This window comes from Chrysoperla carnea, chromosome 4 (genome assembly GCF_905475395.1).
Source record: "Chrysoperla carnea chromosome 4, inChrCarn1.1, whole genome shotgun sequence".
NCBI lineage: Eukaryota > Metazoa > Arthropoda > Insecta > Neuroptera > Chrysopidae > Chrysoperla > Chrysoperla carnea.
Genome location: NC_058340.1, coordinates 2,131,655 through 2,147,399, shown reverse-complemented (window position 1 = coordinate 2,147,399; position 15,745 = coordinate 2,131,655). Strand labels below are relative to the sequence as shown.

The window sequence follows — 15,745 nt, the reverse complement described above, 5'->3', positions numbered from 1 at the left end:
AATTGATTTAAATATAAAACAAGCATCACTTGAATGAAGTGGGTAGTGGAACAGAGAGAGAGTCATACTTGGGTAGCTCGGTACTTGGTAGGTAATTATCGTGACATATAAATAGTAGAAATAGATAAATAACCAACAACAACAACACCAAATAATGATAATAAAGTCACCTAAATAGAAATAATAATGAATTTGAATGCAACTGACAAATAGGAACATTTTGATACAAACAAACAAAATGTATATAATATGTCTGTTGTGTTGATTTGATTTATTTCTGTCGGGCAGCAATTAGGGTGGATATGGATGTGGTCCATGGATGCTGTGATGCTGTGGTACTGTTGTTAGCTACATATAACACAGTTGATAGCATAACAAGTACCTAATACTGATTCTGGTGTTGAAATGGGTGATATATTAGCTATACAATTGTATGTGTATATATGCATGTTGGCTACGGTTTAGGACTTATATTATTCACCAGTTGTACAAATTTATATACATAAATATACAAGATGTGTAATATGCATTGTTCTCTTCTCAATGACGGTCAAAAATTTATAGTACAAGATCCGAATTAAGGTCGAAATGTAAAATATTTACAATTATCCCTGTTGTGGGTTGCCCTAAAAAATATGGTCCAGACAACTTTTAATAAAAATATCAAAACTTGGAAAGCTTGTTAATTTTATTTTTTGACTGATATTTTGTGGACAATCATATAGCACCGTATTTGCAATAAAATTATCTTTATTTATATATGTGAGGCAATGAATTAACAGATGAACGTAATTACTATTCACAACTTGTATAAATGCGAAAATAGTGAACGAAAAGAGGCAGACAGCATAGCTGCTGCATATTCTTTATGGCTTTTACTTTCGAGTAGATCAATATTCGTTAGATATGCAAGTCTGAAAAATTTCAAAAAATTTTACTCTTATATATTTTCACTAAAAGTAGTCTTGACCACATTTTTTTAGGCAACCCATTGCAGGGATATTTGTTAACATTTTATATTTCATAAAAAATAACTTTCATTCGGTAAACAGATGGGTGAAGGTCGATCCTAATTGGGATCTTAGACTATTAGGCGTTTTGTTTTTTTTTCTTTTAAAATCTGTGCGAAATGGCTGCGTCGATATTTTAATACCAGTCAAAGATATCTTCTTATCTGCCGTAACCTTTAAGACTCGATCTCGTTATTCGTTATCAGAAGAGAGATATAAACTCAAAATTTTAAATATTTTCGTAAAGCACAGGCATAAAGATAGTGATGGGCTAATATGTCACTTTGCGATCAGGCCTTAAAAACTACCCCGAAATTATTCCAAGTTTGGAGGCTAATATCCCTTCCCCAGTGGCGTGAATTGCATATAGACAGAAAGGCAGTGCCTACCCTACATAATTCAGATAAATAGGTATAATCTTGTTCTGATATCTAATATTATTTATCTACGAGTACTATCAATAAACAAAAAGTGTTAACGGGTATCATCTATAATTGTATACGGCATACAGATTATGCCAGCCCCTTCTTTCAATTTTAAGTAACTTCGCATTGTGCTGCACTAGCGCTGCTAAGAATACTTCGGGAAAGACAAAAACTATTAATGCCTAAATGTTTGTATGTGAGCCATAGCCATAGCCACGTGTGTGCGATTTAAGTGTGGGTGCGTTCGTATAAATACAATAAAATGACACGCAACGAACGCATAAATAGTCACTGTTTCCTTACAACACGACAAATTACGACATTTGCCGAAATAACTTTGTTTCTTATTCATTTAAGTACCTACAGTCTACACCTACAAGTTTGATTGATCAGTTTGATTGATCAGTTGCGTAGTTTCAAAGATTTAAGCGTACAAAGGGACATAGGGACATAGGGACAGAAAAAGCGACTTTGTTTTATAATATGTAGTGATATTTTATTATTTCATAATTTGTCTCCCAGTTATGACGAACTATTGCAATACAAATCCGATCCCTGATCCTGATAGCTAAATGAAATGTAATTTAGTTATATTGGTTGTATCTCTTAGTAAATTTGCGTTAAATATCCATTCATACGACCATATAGTTTTACCATATCCATCCATATTATACATATATATGCATAATATTTATATATACCAAGCATACATATAAATTTAATCATGTCTAGACAGATATGATTATGTATGTAATAACTGAGTTGAGCTAAGCTCAATAGGTGTACTGTACACTATAGTATAGACTATACACTATACAGTATAGTGTTAGTGTACACTTCACTTCTAAACTGTACAATTAATATTAGTCTACAAATAATTTCAAATGCTAATACGCTTACGCTTGTAGCGGTAATACCTTATTTAGATGCTAATCAATCAGTCGTGAATGACAACAATACTACAGTACATACTATACATATACTATTACAGTGAAACCGGGTTAAGTGAGACATCATGGGACCTGCAATGCCTTTCAGGTATAAATAAATATATATGTCTCATTTACAGAGGGTTCCATTAATAGAGTTGCTTTATCAATATCATTGCTGCTACAAAAATTATGAATGCTGAGCCTTGTGCCTTTTCCTTAATCATCGGTCCACTTACCGGAACGTTTTTTATATATAGTAACTTGACCCATGTTAGTAAACACTGTTCAAGTTCAAGGATATTCTGATAAACGTACACGTTTTAGTTTTCCTTATCCTTCAGAACATTGTGATTTAATTTTATCTTTTTTCTGAATTATTCTACAAAGAGTAGATTTTTGCACATTAAATTCGACACAGACTTCATCGCGTGGCTTCCCACTTCATAAACGGATATTAACTTCAGTTTTTCACGTACTGATAACGATTTGAGCCTTCGTTTCGCCATTTTTCAAAAAAATATCCGTAAGATAGTAAAACAAAACTAAAACTGCAAGCCATTGAGGCTCGAAATTAGTTTAGTATGGAATTAGCGGGTAGAAGAATAAGTAAGTAAAGAAAACAAAACGATATTACTTCAGTTCTCAGTTACTGAAGTTAATGCATGTAAAATTCACTCGCTCTTTCAGTTATAAAGGTAACTATCACGATAAAAACAAAATAACGAATCCTAGATATAGGTTTGCCTCGTCCCATTATCAGAGATAATTCAGTGCGAAAGCGTTGGGATCTCAGCATGAGTTCCAGTTATGGAGGTTTCTCACTTATCCAGGTCCCACTTAATCAAGTTCCACTGTACTATACAAATACTATACCTACTACAGTACCTACATCACCATATGTTTATATATGTTCTAAATATTTTACTTTTATTATTTATATAATCATTTGATATAGTAAAAATAAAGTAAATATATAATATTAAAATTATTGTGGTAGGTAGTCACTAGTCACTTATCAGCCCACTCACATTTTATACACGTTTTTTTTTTAATTTTTATCGCAGAAGGCTAATGTTTTAATCCCGAAAATTAAAAATAATCATTTTTATGTGTTTACGTCTAGGCGTGTTTAACGTAGCACGAGCGCCAAGGTAAGTTTAGACTTGTGGTTCCTGTACTCTGAAAATGAACAGTTTCACCCAAAACTAGTGGGTTTCAAAAAAAATCACATTCAGATCGGATAAAAATTGGGTGTATTATGAAAAAATTGATTTTTTTTAACTTTATGACGTTATCAAAACAAAAAAAAATTAAATTTAGCTCTATCACATCCAAATTATATTCAATTTTAATAAACAAAGTATGGAATTATACTAATTTTGGGGCATATTTTACAAATTTCTGGTCAAATTTAACCTATCTTTAAAAGTTTTGAAGAACGAGGAGTCCAGGTACCAATATTTCCCATAAAGGTGAATGTTAGATAAAAGATAACATCAAAAATGAAAAGTTTGACCCAAAATTAGTGGATTTCAAAAAAAGTTTCATTCTGATCGGATAAAAATTGGGTGTTTTAGCTTTTGACGTCATCAAAATCCAAAAAATTGAATTTTGCTCTATCACATCCAAGTTATATCCAATTTTAATAAAACAAGTATGGAATTATACTAATTTTTGGTCATACTTGTGGTCAAATTTAACCTACCTAAGATAATAGATTCCTAGTACCGATATTTCGCACAAAGTGTATGTTAGTTTAACAAGCCGTGGTTAGTGTCTGGTGCGACTAAAAACTCGATCAATAGCTTAACGAAGTCGATATCATTTTTTGTTGACACGATATTGACGACGATAAAACTGACTACGTACGTACACACTCACATATTTCTTCTCCAAATTGGTGTTATTCCCTTGTTCTAACCATGAAACGTAAAGATATGTTGAAAAGTTCGATCTCAAAAATTGGACCCATAACAATAATTTCTTTTACTGGGAAGTTAATAAGATATCACGCGTATAACTTGTGATAATATTCAAGCAGACGAAGTTACGTGTACGTCCGATTTCGATTTTATCTTTTTAATTTCAAGATAAAAAATTAAGAAATAATGAGTTGTTTACTTCATTTTGAGTGGAACACTTGAATAAATACTGTTAAATAAATGTTAAAAAAAGAATATATAGTCGCATCAAAGAATGTTTTTTCCCCGGAGTTCTCAATAACAGCTCTGATTTTTATGGTTTGTTTTTCTCAAACTGATCCATTCTTTTCCTCATCCATTCTTTTTGTATATTATTCAAAATAAGAAATATTTCAGAGGGTGGAAATAATCTGGAGGGGGATAGGTAATGTCACGACTGATAAATCGACGCCCAGCCTAAATCAATATCTTCTCGAAATTTGGAAATTCTATCATTAGCGATTTAGACTGGGCGTCGATATATCAGTCGTGACATTGCCTATTCCCCCTCCAGATAAATTTTCCCTCTCAAATGTTTCTGATTTTAAATAATTTACAAGAAAAAAAAATGCTTTTGAAAAAAAATCATCAAAATTGGAGCTGTTATTGAGGACTCCCTAAGAATGGCTATTTTATGCATTCCTTTATCCGACTAATAATATTAATCAAAGTATTTAAAAAAAATGTTGACGGATATTTATAAGAAAAACAAATTGAAAAGAAAAACAAAATCAGTTATTTCATAGACTTAAGCAACAAACTTAAGCTCAAACTACATACAATCATGCTTATCTTTCAAGTTTTTGTACCGTTTATTTTATGGATTTTACATGGAGATGCTGTACATATAATTAATGATGTAAATGAGGATTCAACAATTAATGAAACTAATGAAGAAAATATTTCTAACGCAGTAAGTTTATAAAATTTTAGAATATTTTAATCGAAAAACTTGAAGTGATTTAAAGAAATATGCGGTTTTAGAAATTTCTTTCGTTAATGAACATAGTGTTAATTAACGAATTTGTGTCTGCCCAATTAAAATTACATTCTCTAATTAAAAAGCTAACTATATTTTTTTTAACCTAGAGGTGTCGCGGGACACCTGGTAGGAATTATATTCCGTTCGTAAATTGGTACATTATAAATATAGCGCTTACTTTTTTTTTTATTTACAAGATATTTTTCTCACAATTTAAGATATTAATTTTCTTTTCATTTTAAAGAATTTAATTTTATACTTACTTTTAGTTTTTACTGTATGAAATAATTGTAGTATAAGTTTAAAAAAGACATATTTCTGATTTAGTAGTCATGCCAATAAGTGCGTACATTACGTTTAGTTTGATTAGGATATTTATTATGACATAACATAAAAATTGGATTGTACTTACGTTAAATTATCTTTAACTTCTGATAATGTTTTATTAGTGTTCTGATAACTTTCACAACTAAATGATAAAACCTAAAATTTTGACAAAAAATACAACTTGACAGTTATAAAAAGATTTTTGCATTTTCTCAAAATTCATGGCAACCTGAATCGATTGAAAATTTTTTTAGTATCCTAGGTAACCTAGATGTCGGTTTTTGGTGTCTGTTGCAGTTTTTTTGATTTTAACTCCCAACTAGGAACATAGTTCCAATTGTCGGAAATTATTAGAAATAGTAGGTTGGCCAATTGGCATGTACTTTGCAATTAAAACAAAAACCAGTTTTTTTCAGAAACATTTGGAACCAATTGTATCAATTGATCATAATCGGTTACCAAGGTTGGATAACAGTTTTTATAAGTTCCACGTAGATCCACAAATTTGGAATGATGCACGAAACATTTGTAATAGTGAAGGCGGTTATTTAGTAATACTGAATTCATATGAAGAATCCCAATATATAACTGCTTTATTAAACGGTCTATATCCAGAATCAAGTATACAGGATCAAGGTGTAGATAAAACTATTGCTTACATCGGATTCCATGACCTTTTCAAAACGGGGGAATACGTTACAATTGATGGTAGGAATATTTTAAATTGAAAATTTTATTATATAGACCTTAAGATGATGATAGGCAAACTGTTCCAATTAAGGCCATCTGTAGTCTCCCAGCCTGAAAAAATGATCGACACTCTAATTTAGACACAAGTTACTTTATTTATTAGACTTTTTGTAGCCATCTCCAATAATTCCCAATCACAATTTCTTCGAAAAATGTTTTGTCGTTTTAATTTTAATTTTAATTCAAACAACCAAACCATATGCGATTTATCAAACACTTTCGATTTATCAAATTTAAATAGGTTTGAACATAGAAAGATCAGGATTTACTCATTGGAGTCCTGGTGAACCAAGTGGCCCAGGTCGTGAAAATTGTGGATCAATAAAACGAAAAGATGGTCTCTTAAATGACATTTTTTGTGATACAAAAGCAGTCTATATTTGTGAAATACCGGTGCATAAATGATGGATGCAACTGGTAAGTAAAAGTAAATACAATGTGTAGTCCTTAAAATCAAAATTTACATTTATTATTTGTTTTTAGCATAGATATGCATTATGATATTATAATAGGAATCTCTGTTCAAAGGACTTTTATACCCAAACACTATGTAATTTTCTTTGAGAATTCGATTTATACGTGTTAATTATGGTACATGGTGTGTGGACCATAATTCGATATCATATGTACCATGGTTCACACCATAATGCACTTAGAATTACCATCACTGATTGTAACAGAAAGCGAATCTATTATACCTAGCTCATTCTGGAGAGTTCTGTTTAAAACTGAAATATATTATAACAAATCACTGATCAATTACCAATCACTAACGTTAAGTATGATTTATAAAAAGTGAAATTTACACAATTTAAAAACATAACTAAGAACACTCTTCATTTAATTACTATTTTCCTTAAAACATTTTCCAATCTCAATCGATTTCCAATATAAGATCATTGCCAATTTTTTAGTTTTGTTGGGTTTGGAACTCTAAGGTCACACTCGAATCATAGCTAAGAACACTTTGCATTAAATTAACTTTAAAATGAAAAAATTAAAATCGGTTCATGCCACAGACAGCTAGACACACACACACAGCGGTCAAACTCATAACACACCTTTTTTAGTTCGTGGGTTAAAAATATACCATTGTCAGCTTGTAAATAGAAAATCAGAAGAATAAAAAAATGAACTTTTTTTCTGCAAAAAAAAAAAATTGTATTTTTATTTCATTCGAAAACAAAATTACATTTACAATCAGCCTTCAGCCTACTTACTTCTCGTATAATACGATTCAAGATACTACATTTTACCCTACTACTAGAAAAGACCGGTGCAAGATCAGATGGTGCAAGAGTTGAGCTGGAATTAAGTCAATTGTTAGAATCCCTCCAGAAAATTCTAAATTACGTTTTATTTGAATAATAACGATTTAACGTTTGTTTTTTCTTTTTGCCAACAATAAAAATACAAAACTGTAACAAAATTGATGAAAAGCGTCAAGTCTAAATATAGCAAATTTTCGTACCTTTTTCAATTGATTTCAAATTGAAGATAATATAGATTTAAGAAATTAAATTTTAAATCGTAATATTTTTGGAGGGTTTCTAAATTGATGATAGTGGCGTCCAGCTCAGGAAAGGAAGGAAGTTATGTTTGTAAATGTTCTACTAGATATTCATGAACTTACTTTGTCAGTACCATTTCCAGGATGAAACATAATTTTTTTAACGTAAAATTGAAAAGATTTTAAGTTAAAATTTTATATAGGTAAATGGCGCAAGTGGGTGAAACAATGCTCGAAATGGAATATTTGGAATAAAACCCAAAAAGAAATTTTTTGTGTCGAATAAAATCAGCCAAAAAATAATTTCATTAAATTTTTTATTTACTCCTTATACATTAATCCATTATTATATCCTTTACGGCAGGGCCCGGTCTAGGCATTTTCCCACTCCGGCCAAAAATATTGTTTGCCGTCCTTTACACTAATTTTATGTAAGTCACGAGTAAAAGTTTGACTAAAATTTCATACAAGTTTTTAGAAGATTAGAAATTTCACTAGAGGTCAATGTTTGGAGACCATCACCCAATCTTGAGCCAGGATCATCAGCAGACTGTTAGGGGAACATACAGTATGATATTTCAGGTATTCCATACCGTTTTCATAAGACTTGCATTTCTAAATCGGGGTCGACCCTTTGAGTATAATGTAGATAATTTAAATATAGTGCATTGATTGTTTATGGACCACCTTCCCTACCCAATGCCAACATGTATATAACATATATATTATTGCATGCATGCATAGGTAGGCAACTATCAGACACATATAATAAGTAACAAATCACCAGTCAATTAAACAAAATAAATAGATACTAATTAATCAACTTGATTTAATTTGTGAATAATTACTATAGAAATTAACTAACCCCTTTTTAATTTAATTATATCGAATAAGGGTTTATATCTGGGTTTCTATGAAATGATTTGAGAAAATCGAAACAAAATCAGCTTGACGAAGGCTTACTTAGGCTATAGAGCCCATTGTGATACCATATATGTGTTTTACCACCTTTCCGCTGATAATCTCATTTATCAGCTCCCCAATTTCAGAGACTGAGTGTACCTCCTTCATGCATATACCATGCACTACACCAGCCCAGCACAACTATTAATTAAATTAATTTGGTTGCGACGGCGCGCAGTTTTTATCTCTATATTGTTTTCTTTGGTGACGTTTTCTTGAATATTTTTGCTTCTATCAACCTTGCTTGCTATCGAATACTGAACATAGCAAAGTAATCTCAAAATCTCAAGAAAATCAACTTTCTGTGATAAATTTTCGAAAAATGAAAGAGTTAAGTTGAAATTCTGAAAAAAGAGGTAACTTATGATCATAAAAACGGGTGGTAAATAAGCCTTCAATTTTGAGAAAACGAATATTTCTGAAAAATTTTAACAGCTCGTACAATTTAGGCAAATAATATCAAAAATCTGTATTCTGTATCCCCGCGATCTCAAAAATGCACGCCGAGCTCAAAGATAATTTTGCATGTACACATAAAGCAAGCTTGTTCTTGTCTCAAGGAAAATCGCTATTGTCTTACGAGTTTTTTTGAGCGAGTTATTAATTGACTTTAATTTACTGTGTCTTCTAGGATAATGATCGCACACAATTCCACTGGGCATTTGAAAACTGAAAGGGTCTTTTGTGAAGCTGTGACATTTATTATTCTAAACAAAATGTTTTTCGATTCTGGTTTTTGGATGCCAGAAGGTACCATTTCCACTGACAGCCAAGTAGAAATCTTAATTTCGTACGTCTATATTGGAAAACTACATGGTATGAAATGCATGGCGTTTATTACAATGCTTGTATGGTATATGGCGTTATTTATAATATTGTATTGTAAATAACGCCATATATCTTACCAGCATTGTAATAAATGCCATGAATTTTGTACCGTGTAGGCAATAATAAGGATTGAACGGTGCGGTATAAAAAGGTAAATAAAACACATAAAGCTTATACGACCAGCTAAATATTAATACTGCTAGAGTTTTTATTTGCTCAGTTTTATATAATTAAATACTATAAATTTTTATACAATAATTTATAATTATTGTTTGATTAATTACGTATACATGCACAAATCAAAATATAACAAATAACATTAGGTGTACCATCAGAATTGTAGTTTTTTATTTATATTTAAATTTTTACTATAAATTGACGCTTCATTCCGAAGCGACGCAATTAAATTTTTTTAAAGAAATAATTATTTTGTGAATTATTTTTCCTTTGTGAATTTCCTTTATTTTTGATTGGTTTCATAGTACCAATAAAAAAAGTAATCATGTTCTGTCATCAGATTGGACCTAGTTCTTCGTATTTCTTTAAAAGCCAATTTAGATCCTTCAAGGTAAGAGATAAAAAAACGCTTTAAATTAGAAACTAGATCTTCATAAAAAAATTAACATTTTTTCGAAAAATGTGTGCTTTCGGAGGAAATGCGATTAAAAATATGTTATTATAGATAAAATTTATTCATTTAATCAAAACAAAACACGCTAACTATGGAAAAATGCTTTAGCCAAAACTCAGGTTAACTTTTTCGTCATATATGGGACAAAATATTTCACAACCGTTGACAGTGACAGATGGAAAAAATTTTCTTTTTCTTCAATTTTGAGTAGAATATTATAACTATTCGATAATTTGAAAGTTCAAAAATATAGTAAACCTAATAATTTTTCAAAATTTCCCGTACATGACACATAAAATATCATAGTTTGTGATTTTTCGTCATTTAAAATGAAAAATATAAGTCCCATATTTGGGACACAAGTAACCAAGTGAAGAATTAAGAGGTTGGTTATCATGAGGTTAAACGTATTTCCTTTCGATTAAATGCAATAATGACATATTCTTTCGCATCGACTCAGGAGCTTATTTTCACGCTACAGAAACTTATGGTTCATGGATTTTTTGACGCTCCATATCCTAAAATAATTTAGCAAATGTTTTCAAACGGGAAAAATAAACAAAAATGACCTGGTGTATTCAAATGGGACTGCCCGAATATCTTTAAATTAAAATGTAAAAAAGTTAAACTATTAGTTCCAAAACTTGGTGTATTTAATAATGGGCAAAATAAAAATGATGAGAGTTAAGTTAGACGATCAACTAAATGTCACTCACAATAGACAAAGATAGATAAATGACAGATTAAGTGTCATCTATCAACACACTCGATAGATTAACTGGAGTATGTATTATTGATTTACATTATTTATAAATTACTATACTTGTTATTACCGAACAAGTCTAACTTCTCACACGCGTTCTTTTTTTAGTGAATTGCCGAAGGAAATGGAGCCATAGCCACATCTCCCGAATCAGGCCTCATATCGAAATTTGGTAAAGAGCTTTTCCATTTGTCTTGATAAGCTTAATTTACTGGTATAATTTTCTGCTATCAATAACAGAACACCCTGTATACGTTTATCTGTCTGTACCCTCTCTAGCGGTCGCATTGAATAAAATCCGATTTGAATAAAATTTGGTATCAAGAAGGGTTTTGGTATTTGAAAGATCAAGTTCGTTAATGAGAAAAATCGACCGATAAACAAGGGGTGAGGAGGCGCAAATTACAAAAATTTGAATTTTTCCAAATAAAAAATACTTTTGTGTTTTTTTATTAGTTTTAAGCAAATAGGACTCTTGTTATTTTTCTCTAGATGCTTAGTATTCGATGCAATATTCGATTTTAAGAAAAATGTCTCATTTTTTCAATCTGGAGGAAATTTGCTTAGCAAACGCAGCTCCTGCGCTACGAATTGTTTAAATTCTCTACAATTCTGATAACAACCTGTAAAATTTTCCGATGTACACTTACAGTATGATTAGAACATAAAACTCAAAACATAAGTGTGTTCAATTGATTTAATGATTAAATAAATATAACAAAAATAACCAAATTAAGTACAAATATTTTGTGATGATTAATTATTGAGTAGGAACAAAATATGAAAAAAAATAAAATAAAATAAATAAATTATTTAAATAACTTTGTTTTATATCCAATATTTTGAAAAGAAAAAAATATATGTATATACATTTCTTTTTTTGAAAAAAAAGATTTTATTCGTCGTTAAAAAAATAATAATTTATAAAAATTTTTTTTAATAAATATAAAATTTTTCTATATTATTTTAAAATATATGTGTTTTTTTTTTTTAACTTATTACAAAAATATCCAATAACATAAATAAAAATTAATTTGAAATACAAAATTTACAAAAAGAAAATTTGAATGGTTGTATAATATTTTATGTATAGTACAATTAAATTAAATATCTAAAAGGAAAATTAATGCATCTTTGAAATTGAAATTGTGTTGATTTTTTTCAGGTTAACTTCAACTGGTGGTTTTGTGAAACATTCTACTTTTTTTTATAGTTTTGTGGAAAATGGACACCCAAGTTTTTTCTTAAGTTGCGCAAACGGATAAACAGTGATGTTTACGAAACAACTGTGGAGAATTTCAAAGATGCATTAATTTTTTCTTTATTACCATGATATTCTATTTTCTTTTATTAGACTAGTACTATTTACAGCTTTTAGAATAAGTTAAAAGGAATATGAGACAAAATCAATAAGTGATTTTCCATCTGACGCACCGTTAATAATCAAGGCTTCATAAATCGAACAGTTTATGATAAATTAACTATCAAGTCAGTGTTTTTACCAAAAAAAAGTTCTTTATTTTTGTGGACAGTTCTTTATTTTGATATTATTTTAAAGCTTAAAACTTGAAGAATATTGTTAAAAGTTTTTTATATAAATGGTAAAACGTTTTTAAAAGCTAAAAATCATTTATTTTGAATTCTTCATACACTATCATGTAAAAAGTGCTGTTTTTAATAATTAATTTATCGTAAACTGTACAGAAAATCGAAATTTATACAGAAGACGTATTAAATACTTATTAATTGACACAAAATTCATCATTTTGGTAAATCTGTAAATCGAAAAAGAATCACTCAGAGTAGAAATGAAAGTATTACTTTGACACAAATGATGCCTCATGGGAAAAGTTGACATGTTTCGATGTTGAAAACTATTCAAAAGAAAATATTTTTTACAAATTTTTTGCGTATTCATTGATTTTCAAATAATTAAAAAATTAAATAGATCTAAAATTAATTTAAAAAAAATTATATTAACTAAATTGTTTAAAATTATTATGAGAAAAAAATCCAAATATAATATTTGAAAAATATCCTAAACATTTTTTGTTAAAAATTAGTAAAATAAATTTAAAAAAAATCTTAATTTCTAATATCTGATATAAAAAACAATTTCTTTTGAATAATTTCCATGAGTAAACTAAATTTTCAGTAATTTTCAAAATAATTAAAAAATATTAAGTAATTTTTTTTTGTATTGATACGTCTCCTTATTTCTAAGGGATGATGTATCAATCCATAAGATATTTTAGGATGATATAAAATTTTTTAGGTATTATTTATTGACAATGATCGCATGCAGTTTATAATTACGAATCACTAATGTTTACTAGTATATTTTTTTAGTGAAAATTACACTAGAAACAAATCGTTGAAGACATTTATACCCATTTTTCTCAACGAAAATCAAGTAAAAAGTTCATTTGTTTCTAAACGTACACTGAAAAAAAATTCTTAATACCAACCGATATGAGTTTGTCTCAAAATCATCGCGAGATCAAATATTGCAAATGGTGCCACGAATGTGATATAACTATCGTACCGGGCTTAGTGATCAAGTTGACACAACCGCATGAGTTGTTTGTATGAGAGTAATATACTGTCTAACAAATTTCAAATATTGTTGTTTTGAAATGCAACATAGTTTTAAAAAATCTTTTTTTGATTGGTTCTACCACTTATAAATATTAATAAAATACTGATGTGATTGTCATAACCACATGAGCAGATAAAAAAAATAAAAGGTTTACCTGCTAATAGGTTTATTTAAATTAAATAATTTTCCTTCGAGTCGGATTTGAACCAGTGGCATATGGATTACTATTGCGAGATACCGATGCTTGTTATATATACACCAAAAAATATGGTTTATACTATAAAAATGATCAATGAGTTTATTTCAAACTTTCTACAAGCTAGTAACAACAATCTTCATTTCGTTGGCTCAATCACATATGGACTAGACATAATAGGTATGTGATCATAATAACCAAATCCTCTATTTAATGCAAACGCAAAGAAATTTTCTTTTAATTCATCGATTCGCTTTATTTACACGATTATATATTTCAACTATATACAATTTTATTTTCCATCAATACAATGCATGTATTTAAACTAAAATCAATCTCCTTCATAGAAGTAATAATTTTGTTTATTTAACTTCATTGATTTTGTATCAATTAATTTATATTTTAAATTCAATCCCATTCTATTATAAATAAAATTATTTAGCTGTAATTGTTCCAATCATTAAGAAATTGTTTGAAAGTATTTTTACTTTATTTCAATATGAAACGGTCAACTTTGGGATGTGATTGTCATTATTTTAATTATTTTTTCAGTGTATTAAAAATAAAATTATGGGAACATTCTCATTAAACAACGAACATAGTCAACTTATTAAATACATTAAGCATGATTCCATCCAAAACACATTTAAATAAAATAAAAAATATACAAGTGTTAATGAATACATGATTAAAAGAATTATTATTTTTATAATTATTAATAATAATTATTATTAGTATGAATGAAATATATATTTTGCAACATACAAATTTTATTTGCCGTATATATTTTAAATATCTTAATTTATTATAAAATTTTAAATACAGTCATGTAAATATTTACACAATTTTTAGCTAAACTATTATTATTATTATTCTGTTTTCATTAGTTTTATTTATGTGTATTACATTATTATTTTAAAAACATTCATATTTATGTAATTCATTCTTAAAAATGCACCATTTTATTTGTTAAGTTAATTATCATTTTTATTCATTTTATTTGGCGTAGGCATCTCATATAAGGTAAGCTCTGTTTCTCAAAAAAATATTGCCATACACTCTTAAGGATGTATGAGCATGGTAGTGGGGGCACAAATTTAAAAATAGATATTTTCAATTTTGATGATAAATTTATATTATTACTTGACGATATAAGACGAAAAGTAAGAATACAATTTTTCGATATCTGGCTTAATTTTCAAAATATCGAAAATTGAAAATTTTGTTTAATTATTTAGCTTTCGATATTTCAAAAACCAAGACACATATCGAAAAATTTTATTCTTATTTTTCGTCTACATTCATGAAGTTATAACAAAATTCATCATCAAAGTTGAAAATAAGATAAAAATAATTTCAACCCTTAATCTACCCTGCTTTTACATCCCTTATATGGACGGTGACACTTAGTTTTTTTCTTTTCTAATTCATTGCTAATATGTTTACTTTCTATTAAAAAGTTTTTTTTAAATTTGTTTTCATTCATTCCAAATGAAAATTATCAAAAACTTCCAAAATATGTCTTTTTTTGAGATTCCTCCATAAGAGCCAATGTATTTTATATCGATTTTTAATGACTTTTTTCTTAAAAATTTGCACGGATACCTAAGCTAAAATTTTAACCACATATTCTTTGAGTAAAAGACTACCTACAAACAAATTTTGAATCTTTAAATCAAACATTGTTGTCATGCTCATACATCCTTAAATGAGTTGGCGGAGCTAATGTGTGTAAACCTGGTTTGGGTACCGGGACACAGAGATATTCCAGAAAATTGTGAAGCGGACGAGCTTGCTGGAAATGGCATAATGCTGTCGGACACAAGCATTAATAGGCATCCGGGAGTTTCCTGCAAGCTTCTCCTGAA

General features: G+C 28.9%; 1 protein-coding gene across 1 annotated transcript; it reads left to right on the top strand.

The window, feature by feature from the left end:
- Positions 1-5,079: 5,079 nt before the first annotated feature.
- Positions 5,080-8,154, top strand: LOC123298464 (hemolymph lipopolysaccharide-binding protein-like). Its single transcript, XM_044880468.1, has 4 exons — positions 5,080-5,241; positions 6,054-6,345; positions 6,629-6,804; positions 8,101-8,154. The coding sequence occupies exons 1-3, from the start codon at positions 5,113-5,115 to the stop codon at positions 6,790-6,792; spliced, it is 585 nt and encodes a 194-aa protein (XP_044736403.1). The 5' UTR covers positions 5,080-5,112; the 3' UTR covers positions 6,793-6,804; positions 8,101-8,154.
- Positions 8,155-15,745: the final 7,591 nt, after the last annotated feature.